This window comes from Suricata suricatta, chromosome 3 (assembly GCF_006229205.1).
Source record: "Suricata suricatta isolate VVHF042 chromosome 3, meerkat_22Aug2017_6uvM2_HiC, whole genome shotgun sequence".
In the NCBI taxonomy this organism is placed as follows: Eukaryota; Metazoa; Chordata; class Mammalia; order Carnivora; family Herpestidae; genus Suricata; species Suricata suricatta.
Genome location: NC_043702.1, coordinates 98,821,429 through 98,834,927, shown reverse-complemented (window position 1 = coordinate 98,834,927; position 13,499 = coordinate 98,821,429). Strand labels below are relative to the sequence as shown.

The following is a 13,499-nucleotide window of genomic DNA, read 5'->3' as shown; positions in this document are numbered from 1 at the left end:
AGGGACTGGGTGAGTAATGAGTGGCACATCCTCCCAGGGGAATACTATGTGGTGAAGGGCTGAAGGGGAAGGAATCAAAGTCTACCAACCACTACAAAATGATTCCAGAGTATCTTGTTAGGTCACAACAGCAAGGCAGAGAAAAGTGCACACAGTGTACTCTCTTCATAAAAGAAAGAGGGTGAATATAAATGTCTATCTCAATATATATGTTATACAAAAGGGAAGGACAGATCATTAAAAGCACAGTTTCTTATAAGAGATCAATGGAATAGGGTGCAGGAGAGGGGTAGAGATTACACTTCACTGAATATACCTCTTTCTTCTATAGATTTTACTTTGGAACCACATAAATATACCATAATTAGAACATTAATTTAACAAAATCTCTGTCAGTTGAAAATAATATGAAACAATGTGTGTATGTAGTTGATGGCATAACCACATACAAATAGAGAATAGCTATTTCAAGGGACTCTGAAACAGTTACTTGAATATCTCATAGAATATATCCAAAAAGTAGAAAAAAATGAAAATTCCTTTCAGTAACCATTCTGTGGGTGGTAGTAGTATTAGTTTTGTTATTCTGAGACATTATGTCATGTGGAGTAAAACAAGTGAGTATTGATGACAGCTTAAATCTTTCATCGCTGGTATCGTAGAGAACCTTATTCTTGTTAAGGAAGAATGGAAATAAAGATATAAGGTAGAACATATTAAGTAAAAACACTGTAGTCCTGAATTTGTATGGGAAGCATCAGTATTAACTCATTAAATGTTTGTTTTCTCAACTCTGGCAATGGAAGAGTTCTGGTGACAAATACTAACACTAGCCCAGCAAATTAAAGTACCTAGTGCTCAGATGGTGATCCCTAAAATAATTTCTCAAAACATAGTACTTTTGTGGAAAAATTATGATTCTAAAGCTGGGGCAGGAAATGCACAAGCCTGGACATCTTTATTGATAGCAAATTATCCGTAACTAGGAGCTAAGTTGAATAGGTTCCTATTGGCCAAAAATGGGACAGGGTAGGCATCATTAAAAAAGATAACTACTAGGAGTGGAAATATATCACATATGTTTAAAATCCATGATTTCAGAATGCTAAGGCAAACAAAAATATGAGGTCCCCATTGGGAGAGGCAAATGAACCAACTCATTATGCTGAAAACTGATACAGGAAAGCACAGCCTGTACACTGGTTAACCAAAGAGCCAAAGAGAACTTTCTCTTTAAAGAAGTATTCCAGCTAATAGAGAAAGAAGGAACAATAGACTATTATCATTCTTCAAACCCCACCAGCTAATGATGCAGATCACCCAAGGCCACTAACATCACAAAAAGAAGAGACAAACTTTAAGTGCTTCTAGAAAGAACATAATACCACCTAATTTGTTCAAGTCTATAGATCCATTTACCACTTTTAGGAAATACAGATAATAGTCAGTTTATTCATTAAACTGCAGGAAAAAAGAAAAGACATAGAAGAGACACATTAAAAGAGATTTAGGAGACATAAACCAATCAAAATTTGTGGAATGTATCTGAATCTTGATTTTACTGCAACAACAAAAACAAAAACTCATTATGTATGATACAATCCAAGAACTTGATTTCTGGGCATATATACATACAAAAAAATTGAAAGTAAGATCTCAAGGAGACATTCATACACCCATGTTCACAACAGCATTATTCACAATAACCAAAATATGGAAACAACTCAAATGTCACTGGCAGACAGAAGGATAAACAAAATGTGGGCTATACACAATCAAGAATTCTTTAGCCTTAAAAGAAAGGAAATTCTTATATAGGCTACAAAATGGATGAACCGTGAGAATATTATGCTGAGAGAAGCCAGTCACAAACAAACAAAACCTGCGTGAATCTACTTACATAAGGCATCAAGAGCAGTCAAACTCATAGAAACAGAAAGTAGAATGCTGGTGGCCAGGGGCTGAGAGAAGAGGGCTATGGAGAGTTGTTTAAGGTGTATAGTGTTTTAGTTTTGTAGGATGAAAGAGTGCTAGAGATAGGTTACACAACAGTGTGAATACACGTAACACTACTGAACTGTGCACTCAAAAATGGTCGATGTAAATTTTATGTTGTGTATTTTGCTACAATTAAAAATCCATTATGTGTGAATATAAATACAGAAACCTCAAGAAAATATTAGCCAATCAAATCAAGCATTATAAAAAAAAATTACACACCATGTCCAAGTAAAATTTACCCCAGGAATGCAGGTTAGTTTAACATCCAAGAATCAATCACTATAACATACAATATTAATAGAATAAAGGACAAAAACCACACAGTCATTTCAAGAGACAAGGCACACACACATAAAAAGCATTGGACAGAACTGAACACCTTTTCATGATGACATTTACTCAACCAACTAGTAACAATGGGAACTTCCTCAACCAGATAAAAGACATCTTGTTAGATACTTACTGGGTGAAAAATTGAAAGCTGTCTCCCTAAGAGTAGTAATAAGACAAAAACGTCTGGTTTCACCACTTTAACACTGCACTGGAGGTTGTAGCTGGGACACTTCAGGGAAGAAAAGGTGGGAGGAGTGCCTGGGTGGCTCAGTTGGCTAAACCTCTCAGACTCTTGATATCAGCTCAGGTCATGATCTCTCGGTTTGTGAGTTTGAGCCCCACATTGGGCTCTGCACTGACAGCTGTGCACTGGTAGCATAAAGCCTGTTTTGGATCCTCTCTTTCTCTGCCCCTCCCCTGCTCATGCTCTCTCTCTCACTCTCAAAACAAATAAACTTAAAGAGAAAAAAAAAGGCATCTAAAGTAGAAAGGAAGAAGTAAACTATCTCTATTTACAAATAACATTATGTATACAGAAAATCCTAAGGAATATACTTTCACATGTAAAAAACTGAGTCAATGCATTATTTCAGCAAGGTTGCAGGATACATGATCAACATACAAAATCAATTTTATTTCTACATCCAAGTAATGTATTACTTGTATCAAAAATGAAATTAAGAAAACAATTTCCCTTAAGATAGCACCAAAAAGACTAAAAAGCTTAATAAATTTGACAAAAGAAGTGTAAGACTTGTATACTGAAAACTATAACATATGAAATAAATTAAAGAAGACATAAATAAGTGGAAGACATTTTGTGTTAATGCTTTGGAAGATGGAATATCATTAGGATGGCAACACTCCCCAAAAATGATATGTAGATTTAATGCAATCCATATCTTGCTTCTTTTGCAGAGAGAGTAACAAATCCTTTTAAAATTCATATGGAAAAGCAAGGGACTCTGAATAGCCAAAACAGTCTTGAAAAAGGAACAGAGTGGGGAGAGTCACATTTCCTGATTTTGAGTTTTATTACAAAACCAAGTAATCAAGATGCTATGGTAATCAAGTAATGTAAGGAGAGGCATACAAATCAATGGAATAGAGTTGAAAGTCCAGAAATAAATGTTCTTTTCAACAATGCAGTGGAAACAATTGGAGAGCCACATGCAGAAGAATGAAACTAGAACCATACCTCAAACTATATGTAAAAGTTAACTCAAAATAAATCAGACACACATGTAGGAGCTAGACTATAAAACTCCTGGAAGAAAGCAGAAGAATAAACCCTTGCAACCTTGAGTTTTGGCAATCATTTCTTAGATATGACACCAAAAAGCGTATATATAAACTAGACTTCATCTGCATGAAAAACTTTTGGGCTACAAATGACATAATCAAAAAAGTAAAACAACAGCATGGAAGAAAATAGTTGCAAACCATAGACCTAAAAGGCACGTGTATTCAGATAATATAAAGAACACTTAAAACTCAACAATAAAATGACCAAAAAACAAACTGAAAAAAGGGGCAGGGGCATCTGATTGGCTCAGTCAGTGAAGTGTGTGATCTCTGATCTAAGGTTGTGAATTCAAGCTCCTGTTAAGTATAGAAATTATTTAAAAATAAAACAATCTTTAAAGAAAAGGGGCAAAAGGTTTGAATAGACAGTTCTCAAAAGATATACAAATAAATGGCAAATAAACACATAAAAAAATGCTTGAAAGCACTAGTTACTAGGGAAATACAAATCAAAACCACAACAAGATACCACTTTATTTATGTTCAGTAGGCTAAAATAGAAAAAAGAGAGGGGTGCCTTGCTGGCTCAGTCAGTGGAGTCTGTGACTCTTGATCTCAGGGTCACAAATTTGACAATGTCTGGCAGTTACTCAAAAGGATAAAAAGAGTTACCATATGACCCAGCAATTCCCCCTCAAGAGAAATGAAAACATATTCACAAAAAATATGTACACAAATGATTATGGTACCATTCTTCATTCATTATTCTTGTGATTCAAGAAGTAGAAATGATCTAAATGCCCATGAATAGATGAATGGATAAATAATGGCAAAAAAAAAAAAAGAGAGAGAGAGAGAAAGATAAAAGAGAGATGAAATATGATACACACTACAGGATAAACCTGTAAATGTTATGCTAATTAAAAGAAGTAATTATACAAAAGACCAAGTTGTAGGATTTCATCCATATGAAAAGTCCAGAAAAGGTAAAATTATAGAAACAGAAAGATTAGTGGTTGCCTAGGGCTGGGCTGAAGGGAGGTTGGAGACTATATGAGGGAAATGGGTATGGGGTTTCTTCTTGGGGTGATGAAATATTCTAAAATAAATAGTAGCGATGATTGCAAAACTCTGTGATATACTAAAAACTGCTGAATTGTATACTTTAAAAGGGTGGATTTTGTGGGTGCCTGGGTGGCTCAGTTGGTTAAGTGTCCAACTTCAGCTGAGGTCATGATCTCACAGTTTGTGAGTTTGAGACCCTGTGTTGGGCTCTATGCTTGCTGTCAGTGCAGAGTTGGCTTCAGATCCCCTGTCCCTCTCTGTCTCTGTCTCTTCCCCACTTGCTATCTTGCTCAAAAATAAACAAAAAATAAAATAATTAACTAATTTTAAAGAAGAAATTTGGTGGTATGTGAATTTCAATAAAGTTGTTCTAAAAAAGACATGATTTATATGGGACAAATGGAAATCTGAATATAGACTATTTGATAACATTAAGAAATTATTGTTTATTATGCTTACATGTGATAATGGTATTATGATTTTGTTTAGAAGAAAAACCACTCATCTTTTATAGATACACACTAAATTTAATCTGTAGTACAGATTAAATGATTTGTATCCACCCCTCCCCCAGTCAAAATGATCTGACATCTAGGATTTGCTTCAAATACAGGGAGAGGAGGTGGCACTATAGATGAGACAACATGGCAAATGCTGCTGGGTCTGAGGACTCGACAACAGTGTTCATTATATTTGATTGTCTACTCTTGTGTATATTTGAAATTTTCTATAATTAAAAGTTAAAACAATGACAGGCATTTATTAGATCACACAGGTCAATTCACTTAAATAACTTTAATGCCACCAATAATGCTAATATTTCATCATGGCTTAATATAAAATATAATCTTAACATTAACTCTAAAATTCCATGATACCTCCTTTTATTCCTGGAAGATAATTTAGAGTCTGTGTAGAATACAATAAATGAATAGCGTAATTTCCATGACTGTTTTTGTTGTTGTGATTCAAGTTCTTATGCTAAAGAGAAAGTGATTTCACCACAGCTGTTTCATGGAAAACAGGTCTACCAAGACTTTCCACAGTTCGTGGCATCCCATTTGACTGAAAGAGGGAAAGTTCCTCTGCACATGTATAAGAATTCAAGAATTAACAGGATAGGCTGGTACTAACATTTTCTGTAGAAGATCAGTTAGTAAATATCTTAGGTTTTGCCAATCATATGGTACCTATTGCAACCTCTCAACTTTGATATTTTGTATATCAAAATATTGTATTATATTGTACATGAAAACAGTCATATGCAATATGTAAATAAGTGAGAATGGCTGTGTTACAATAAAACTTTATTTACAAAAACAAGTGGTGGGCCAGATTTGGCTCACAGGCAATATTCATCAACGCCTATGCTAGGACTTACTGGCTCCTGGCAGGGAATCAAAAGAAAAAAATATGGTTTAGCATATACAATGATAATAAAAATCATCATGCTGAGTATACACACATGTATGTGAAGTGCAGTACTTACAGGTGTTTGGATCATCATGGCTCGTTGATCTCTCATTGTTCTTACAATGTCTAGAGGATAAACTGGTTGATTGCATTCGATGAGACACATGGCTGTTTCCATAGTAATAAGAACCCCAGTTCTTCCAATTCCAGCACTAAAAAAAGTAAGGGCAAGGGTCTCAATGGTACTAGTCTGTTAAACTTCTTGTGGCTTTTGTATATTAAATTAAAGTACTGAAACATAATACAGTGGAATAATTTGATTTTAATTAAAAGATTTATATTACAAAAGTAGAACCCAACTAAAAATACTTCAAAAATTAAAAAACAATCCATATGTAGTACAGATTAAATGATTTGTATCCACCCCTCCCCCATTGTTAGTGTAAAAATGCTACTTTAAAAGAATCAGATTTCAGTTTTAAAAATCTGAACAACTATAGAGGCTTATTGGAGCAATCTCCTTTAAAAGGCAAAGTAACAAAATTACAATAATCATTAACAAATGTACAAAAGACAATAGTACTTGACACATTCAAATCAGTTTTTAAAACCAAATTCAATTTTGATTAAACTTTAGAATTGGGATACTTAAGAACAACTTTATTCTCTGTGAACATAGCTATAGCAGCTTTTGGGGACTTAGGATATGAAATGGCCAAATGTGTTCATCATTCCTTCCATTTTGCCTCTCAGCATCGGGTCTATAATCTGTTTTGATAATTTGAAACTCTACTCTTAAAAAAGTGCCGGAAAGTTTAAGTATGAAGAGATGCCTTCATTTATTTGTTCAGAGGATTCAATACAGCTTCTGAATAAATCACAGGATAAGAGAAGATAATTTCAGTCTCCTGCTCTGGGTTGATGGCAGTTATGGCTGGAGTCACTGGACCTGGCCTTTTGGAAGGCAGAATGGGGCCTATGGAAGTAAGGCAGGGTAGCCTATCACTACAGCCTATCACTGTCCACTGGAGCTCTTAGAAGTGGCTTATCTTCTGATGGTAGTGGCTAGAGCCACTCCAGAAGAAGGTAGAGTACTTGCCAAAGGTCCTGGGAGGGGCCACAGAATGGGAGGAGGAAATCTAAACCTTAGGCTGCAACTGAATGCCTATAATACTATATTTCATCAAGTCTAAGATGCCAGCCATATGAGACACCCAGTGTCTGAGATGTTAAAACTACTGATTCTAAGAATCAGTCAATAAAGTATTATTTTTACTTCTTATGATAATGTTTCAGACGTTCGGATGTTGGAACATATCTTTTGCCTTCCAGCTTCATTTCACAGCTTTGGGTTCCCTCTAATCACTATAGTGATGATCACAATTTTAGGACAAAATAAAATAGGCTTTCGTTTAAAAGTGACACATCTAGTCAGCTACTCAATACTCAAAGGTGGAAAATAGAATACCTGCAGTGAACAACAACAGGCTCTTCCTTGCCAGCCCTCTTATTTCGTACATGACAGACAAAATCCAGAAAGTCACTGGAGTCGTCAGGGACTCCATGGTCAGGCCAGGCTATGTACTGGATCTGAGTGAGTTGGCGACTCTCATTTTTCTACGTGTAAATGAAAAATTATGCACATTGACTTAGGGATTATCTTTAAGATATAAACATTTAGGTCATTTTAATTTTAGAAGAAAAGCAAAGAAAGTATCCCCATTACCTCCCCAAAAGTAATACAGAAATTTGATAAAACCCAAAAGTTTAATAAACAAAGGAACCATTTTACACAAACAGTTGTATTCATTAAGCATTGTAAGCACTTAATATTTCAAAGCCTAAATTTCTTCAAATGAAAAATAATACCTACAACTCAAGGGATAGTCTTATATTGAAAGAATTCTATGAGAGGACCTATATATAAATCACCCAATCAGCTGTTTGCAATCATATTCTAAACAAATGGTAAGTACAGTCATTCAAGAGTATGAAATCTGGCTATAGTCATTTATGTTTATGGGAGCTTCCAGAAAATACCATTAAAAAAGACCATTAAAGTACAAGGTAATTAAGAAAGGAATTAATAAAAAAAAGAATTCCCAAAGAGACCTCAGAATAACTAGATAAATAACTTTTCTGTATCCTATGAAATGAAATGAAGTTATCTACAATAGACAACCTTTGATTATTATTGACTTTTTTTTTAAGTCGGCTCCACACTTAGTGCGAAGCCCAACACAGGAGTTGAACTCATGACCCTGAGATCAAGACCTGAGCTGAGAGACACCCAGGTGCCCCTTGACTATTATTGTTAACAAAAGAATTTAATGGTACCAATAATGACAAAAATTGTTAGTGTAAAATTATATTTTGTTTTGAGGTAATGTCTTTCTATTCATCCATGTATGTATATATTTGGTATGGTAACAAATGTATTTTCCCAATTATATTTGTCTCAAACTTTAAAAACTAATTTGTGTCTTGGCATAGTTGAAGTACTCAGGGTTTGCAAAGAAAAGACATTTTAATATTATAAACTGCCATGGGTAATCTATAGGTGGAGCATAAAGAGACTATGCTGAAGCCATATACAGCCTTTCACTTCCATTTGGAAAAATGAAGAAAATATATTATGGACTTACCTTGTTATATTAGACCATGAGCTATACTGTATATGTCCCTAAGCCCTAAATTCATGCTGATGGAATCTACAAAAGATTATGAAAATTTAATTTTTTATTTCTTATAACTTGTTCAATGCCAGATTCCTTTATTATAAATCAGCACAACATCTAGTTCCTTCCCTCTGGGACAGTAAAGCTGTCTTGCTTGGGCTCCTTTATTCATATCTGGGAGGTGGAATGGGGTGGGGAGGAGGAGATGAAGCTCTCATTTCCTAAGGCTTAACCATTGATGGGACAGGCATAGGTATTCAGAGAGTGTACTATTTGCTCATCTCGAGCCCCCTTCAAAACCAAAGGTGGCTACAGGGGAATATCTAGCTGCAGGCAATACATGTAGGGTGTGCTATCTTTTAACAGCCTGACAAGACTGGCAACATGTCACCCTCCACACACATCTTCTAAGTGGGTTACTAAGCCATCATTTACTAATCAGTTCCCATTTCTGGCTCTAGATTTGGAAGCAAAGAAGAGTGACCCAGGTGATAGTTAGAACTAGCAATTAGAAAGCTTGGGGTGCCTGGGTGGCTCAGTCGGTTGAGTGTTCGGCTTCGGCTCAGGGCATGATCTCACGGTTCGTGGGTTCGAGCCCTGTGTCAGGCTCTGTGCTGACAGCTAGCTCAGAACCTGGAGCCTGCTTCAGATTCTGTGTCTCCCTCTCTCTCTGACTCTCCGCTGCTCATGCTCTCTCTCTCTCTCTCTCTCTCTGTCCCTCAAAAATAAATAAAACATTAAAAAAAATTTTAAAAAAAAGCTATAACCTATCTGTTGTCAGAGGATCCTGCCTACAGTCTTTTCCTTCTTAATACTGAGGAGACTGTGAAATTGCTCTCCTTTATACTCTTCTACAAACAGCACAATAATTTGACAGCTTTTAATTATTCTATTTCCACAGATGTACTCAAATACTTTATTGGTATTACTGGTAGGAAGAAACTAAATATAAACCTGGCATAATTTTTAATGAATAGTAGTAGTAAGTATTATTCACTAGAATAATTTTTTACTGACCATTCATATTTACCTAAAGAAATGGAAAATGCATTTAATACAGTAGGAGAATACACTTTGTAAGATTCCAAATCATCCAAACGAAGCAAACAACTCATTTTTTCAAAGTTTTACCTTGAACATAAAAGTTCTATTGAGTGGATATGCTGCCATCCTACCTCTTGGTTAAATAGTGTCATCTTCCTAAAGATATATGCTGGGTTTCCTTCTTCTGAGTGGCAGGTGACTTGGTAGCATCCATAGGATGAACTTGCTGTGGGTTCTGGCCAATATTGGTGACACTTAACCTGACATCAATAGATTAAGAAATATATATAATTTAGGTTCTGCAATTTTGAAAATGTTTCAATTTTTGAAAACTTGTAACCCTAAGAAAAGTTACAAGAATAATTTGATAAACCTTCATATATCCTTCACCTAGATCTGCCAACTGTTAACACTTCTTATTTTTTCTCTTTGTAATAATCATGTTTGGAAATATTTTGAGACTGCAAAAATCCTGTTTATTACAAGTTTTCACCCAATGTTTTACCATTCTTGATTAATTCTTGCGTGAATTATTTACTACTTTAACAGTGGCAAAATGGTGCACTAATTTTTCATATGTCGAGATTTAAGTTAACAATGAGAAAGAATCTCTAAAATGTCAATACATTTATTTTCATAATTAGGGCGAAAAAATTATTATTTTTTTTTTTTTTTAGAAAGAGAGAGAAAGACAGCATGAGCGGCGGGGGTGGGGGATGAGAGAAAGAGGTAGACACAGACTCTAAAGACAGGCTCTAGGCTCTGAGATAGCTGTCACCATAGAGCCTGAGGCGGGCCTCGAACCCACAAATCATGAGATCATGACCTAAGCTGAAGCTGGACAGTTAACCGACTGAGCCAGCTAGGCACCCCCAAATTTTTTTTAGTGTTTTTATTTTGAGAGAGAGAGAGGGAGAGCACAAACAGAGAAGGGACAGACAGGGAGAGGGAAATGCCAAGCAGATTCTGTCCTGTCAGCACAGAGCCCAACTCGGGGCTCAAACTCAAACTGTGAGGTCATGATCTGAACCAAAACCAAGAGTCAGATATGAAAGTGACTGAGCCACCCAGGCACCCTATAATTAGGATTTTTTAAAAAGCAGCTTTACTGACATATAATTCACATACCATACAATTTACCCATTTAAAGCACACAATTCAGTTGTTTTTAGTATATTCACAGAACTGCGCACCCATCAGCAAATCACTTTTAGAACATCTTTTTTTTTTGTAATGTTTTATTTATTTTTTGATACAGAGAGAGACAGAGCATGAGAGGGGGAGGGGCAGAAAGAGAGAAGGAGACACAGACATGGAAGCAGGCTCCAGGCTCTGAGTTAGCTGTCAGCACAGAGCCTGACGCGGGGCTCGAACCCACGAACGTGAGATCTGACCTGAGCCGAAGTCGGAGGCTTAACTGACTGAGCCACCCAGGCGCCCCTTTATTTTAGTCATTCTACTGGATATGATGTGCTACCTCATTGTGGCTTTGATTTTGCATTTTGCTGGTGACTAATGATGTGGCTAAGCATCTTTTCATGACCCTTACTGGCCATTTAAATATCTTTATTCAAGAAACATCTATTCAGAATGTTCAGCCATTTTTAAATTGGGGTTTAATCATTTTATTGCTGAGTTGCAGGAGTTCTTTACATATTCTAGATCCAAATCATTTATCAAATATCTATCAATCCATTTAGATAATAATTGATAACAGTGGCTAACATTTATTTATGTGTTAGTTACTATGATTTTAATCACAACACCATAAGTTTAAAGTTTATAAAACAGACTAAATCAATGAATATTTTGAACACATATGCAATATAATTTGAAAAAAGTCCACGTGTTGTTTAAGATTCAAGTATGACTTACTCTGCCGCGTTCAACTTGTGTGGTCAACATTACAACCATGGAGGAGCCTTGTTCCCAAGTCATCTGCCAAAAATCTGTACAAGTGTGTGGTAATGGCCCTTGACAAGCAATATACTGATTTATAATGCTAGAAGAAGGAATTTCCATCTAAAAAGAAAAGGACACAAAACTAAAATTCTTTTATATTATTACCTTTTACTATGATCAAGTATATGAAAATTATCTACTAAATAATAACTGAATACAAGTGATTTCAAAAAACTGCAGATAAAAGAAAATTAACGAATTCTTTATCTGTAGAAGAAATTTCTCAGTAGTTTTATACATATTTATCTTTTAAGTACTGGAAAAAAAAATCAAAATATTTTTCAGAGCACTTTTATGGGTTTAAGAGCAGCTTTACAGAAAACTCTATTAAAAAAATTTTTTTTTGAGAGACGGAGAGAGACAGCACGAGCGGGGAGGGTCAGAGAAAGAGGGAGACACAGAATCTGAAACAGGCTCCAGGCTCTGAGCTAGCTGTCAGCACAGAGCCCAACACAGAGCTCGAACCCACGAACCGTGAGATCATGATCTGAGCCGAAGCCAGACATTTAACCGAGTGAACCAGGCTCCCCCAGAAAACCCCATTTTAGAGGCGGAGATTTGGTACAGAAATAAAAAATATTTGTCCCTAAACAGTTTACAGGTAGAATTTGCAAGGAACAAAAATTCTGCCATTTGTTTTATTTCAAACTTTACAAATTTTACACACACACACACAAATATAACATGTAATACATTATACTATATAAGATATACTATATAAGATATATACACACACATTAGAAAAAGATAGTAAAAATATCTTAAATTCATTATTTCCAGGAAAATTAAAATTGTGAGTATTTGGGGAAGATGAGTTAATACATCCTACTACATTTTGAGATTTAATTAAAAAAGAAGACAAGGTGACACATGCACATGGCACTGGAAGAATACGAAAAGGTGAGTGAATAGAAAAAGAGGTCTCCAGGGGTGCCTGGGTGGCTCTGGTCATGATCTCATGGTTCGTGAATTCGAGCCCTCAGTTGGGCTCTGTGCTGACAGTTCAGAGTCTGGAGCCTGGAGCCTGTGTATCCCTCAGTATATGCTCCCCCTTGCCGCCCCCACTCATGCACATGCTGTCTCTCTCTCTCTCAAAAATAAACAAACATTAACAAAAAAAAAAAAAAAGGAATAAAGGTCTCCCTCCTATCCTCTGGTTCACACCCAGGAGCACAATCCTTTTTGCTAATTTCTTTCTTTTTAAATTAAAAAAAATTTGTATTCATTTTGAGAGAGAGAGAGAGAGAGAGAGAGAGAAAGAGCGAGAGCGAGAGAGAGATGGATCGGCACTGTCAGCAAAAAAGCCTGATGTGGGGCTTGAACTCATGAACCATGAGATCATGATCCGAGCTGAAACCAAGGGGCAGACGCTGAACCGACTAAGCCACCGGAGCTCCTCTAACTTCTAACATCCTTTCAGAGATATTCTATATACGACACACAAATGTACATGCAAAAGTCTTTGTTTTCTGTAAGACATAAAAGGTAGCTTACAATGTTGTTCTGCGTGTCTTGTTTCTTTTTCCACTTTATCATTGAGATCGTGTCATATTAGTACATATTAATTTACGTAATTACATAGTACATAGTTAATTAGTACATAAATAAATAGTACATAATTAATTAGTACATATTAAATTGCTGCTTATCTATTTGCTAACATAAATAAGGCTGCACTGAGTAGTTTTATAAACCTAACATTTTTTTTAGTTACTTCTCCAAAGAGGTTGTACCTATTTATAATTCCACCAACAACGT

The 13,499-nt window shown here is 35.7% G+C and overlaps 1 protein-coding gene across 3 annotated transcripts in view; it reads right to left on the bottom strand.

Annotated features, from left to right (window-relative positions):
- The window catches only part of PTPN4 (protein tyrosine phosphatase non-receptor type 4), a 207,932-nt gene that overhangs the window by 1,630 nt on the left and 192,803 nt on the right, over positions 1 to 13,499 (bottom strand). For all 3 annotated transcript variants that reach the window (XM_029934710.1, XM_029934712.1, XM_029934711.1), the window contains exons 23-26: positions 11,655 to 11,801; positions 9,911 to 10,039; positions 7,526 to 7,674; positions 6,134 to 6,269 (exon numbers count right to left, since the gene is read on the bottom strand). In XM_029934710.1, coding sequence (XP_029790570.1) covers positions 6,134 to 6,269; positions 7,526 to 7,674; positions 9,911 to 10,039; positions 11,655 to 11,801 — 561 coding nt within the window. The remainder of the gene's footprint in view (positions 1 to 6,133; positions 6,270 to 7,525; positions 7,675 to 9,910; positions 10,040 to 11,654; positions 11,802 to 13,499) is intronic.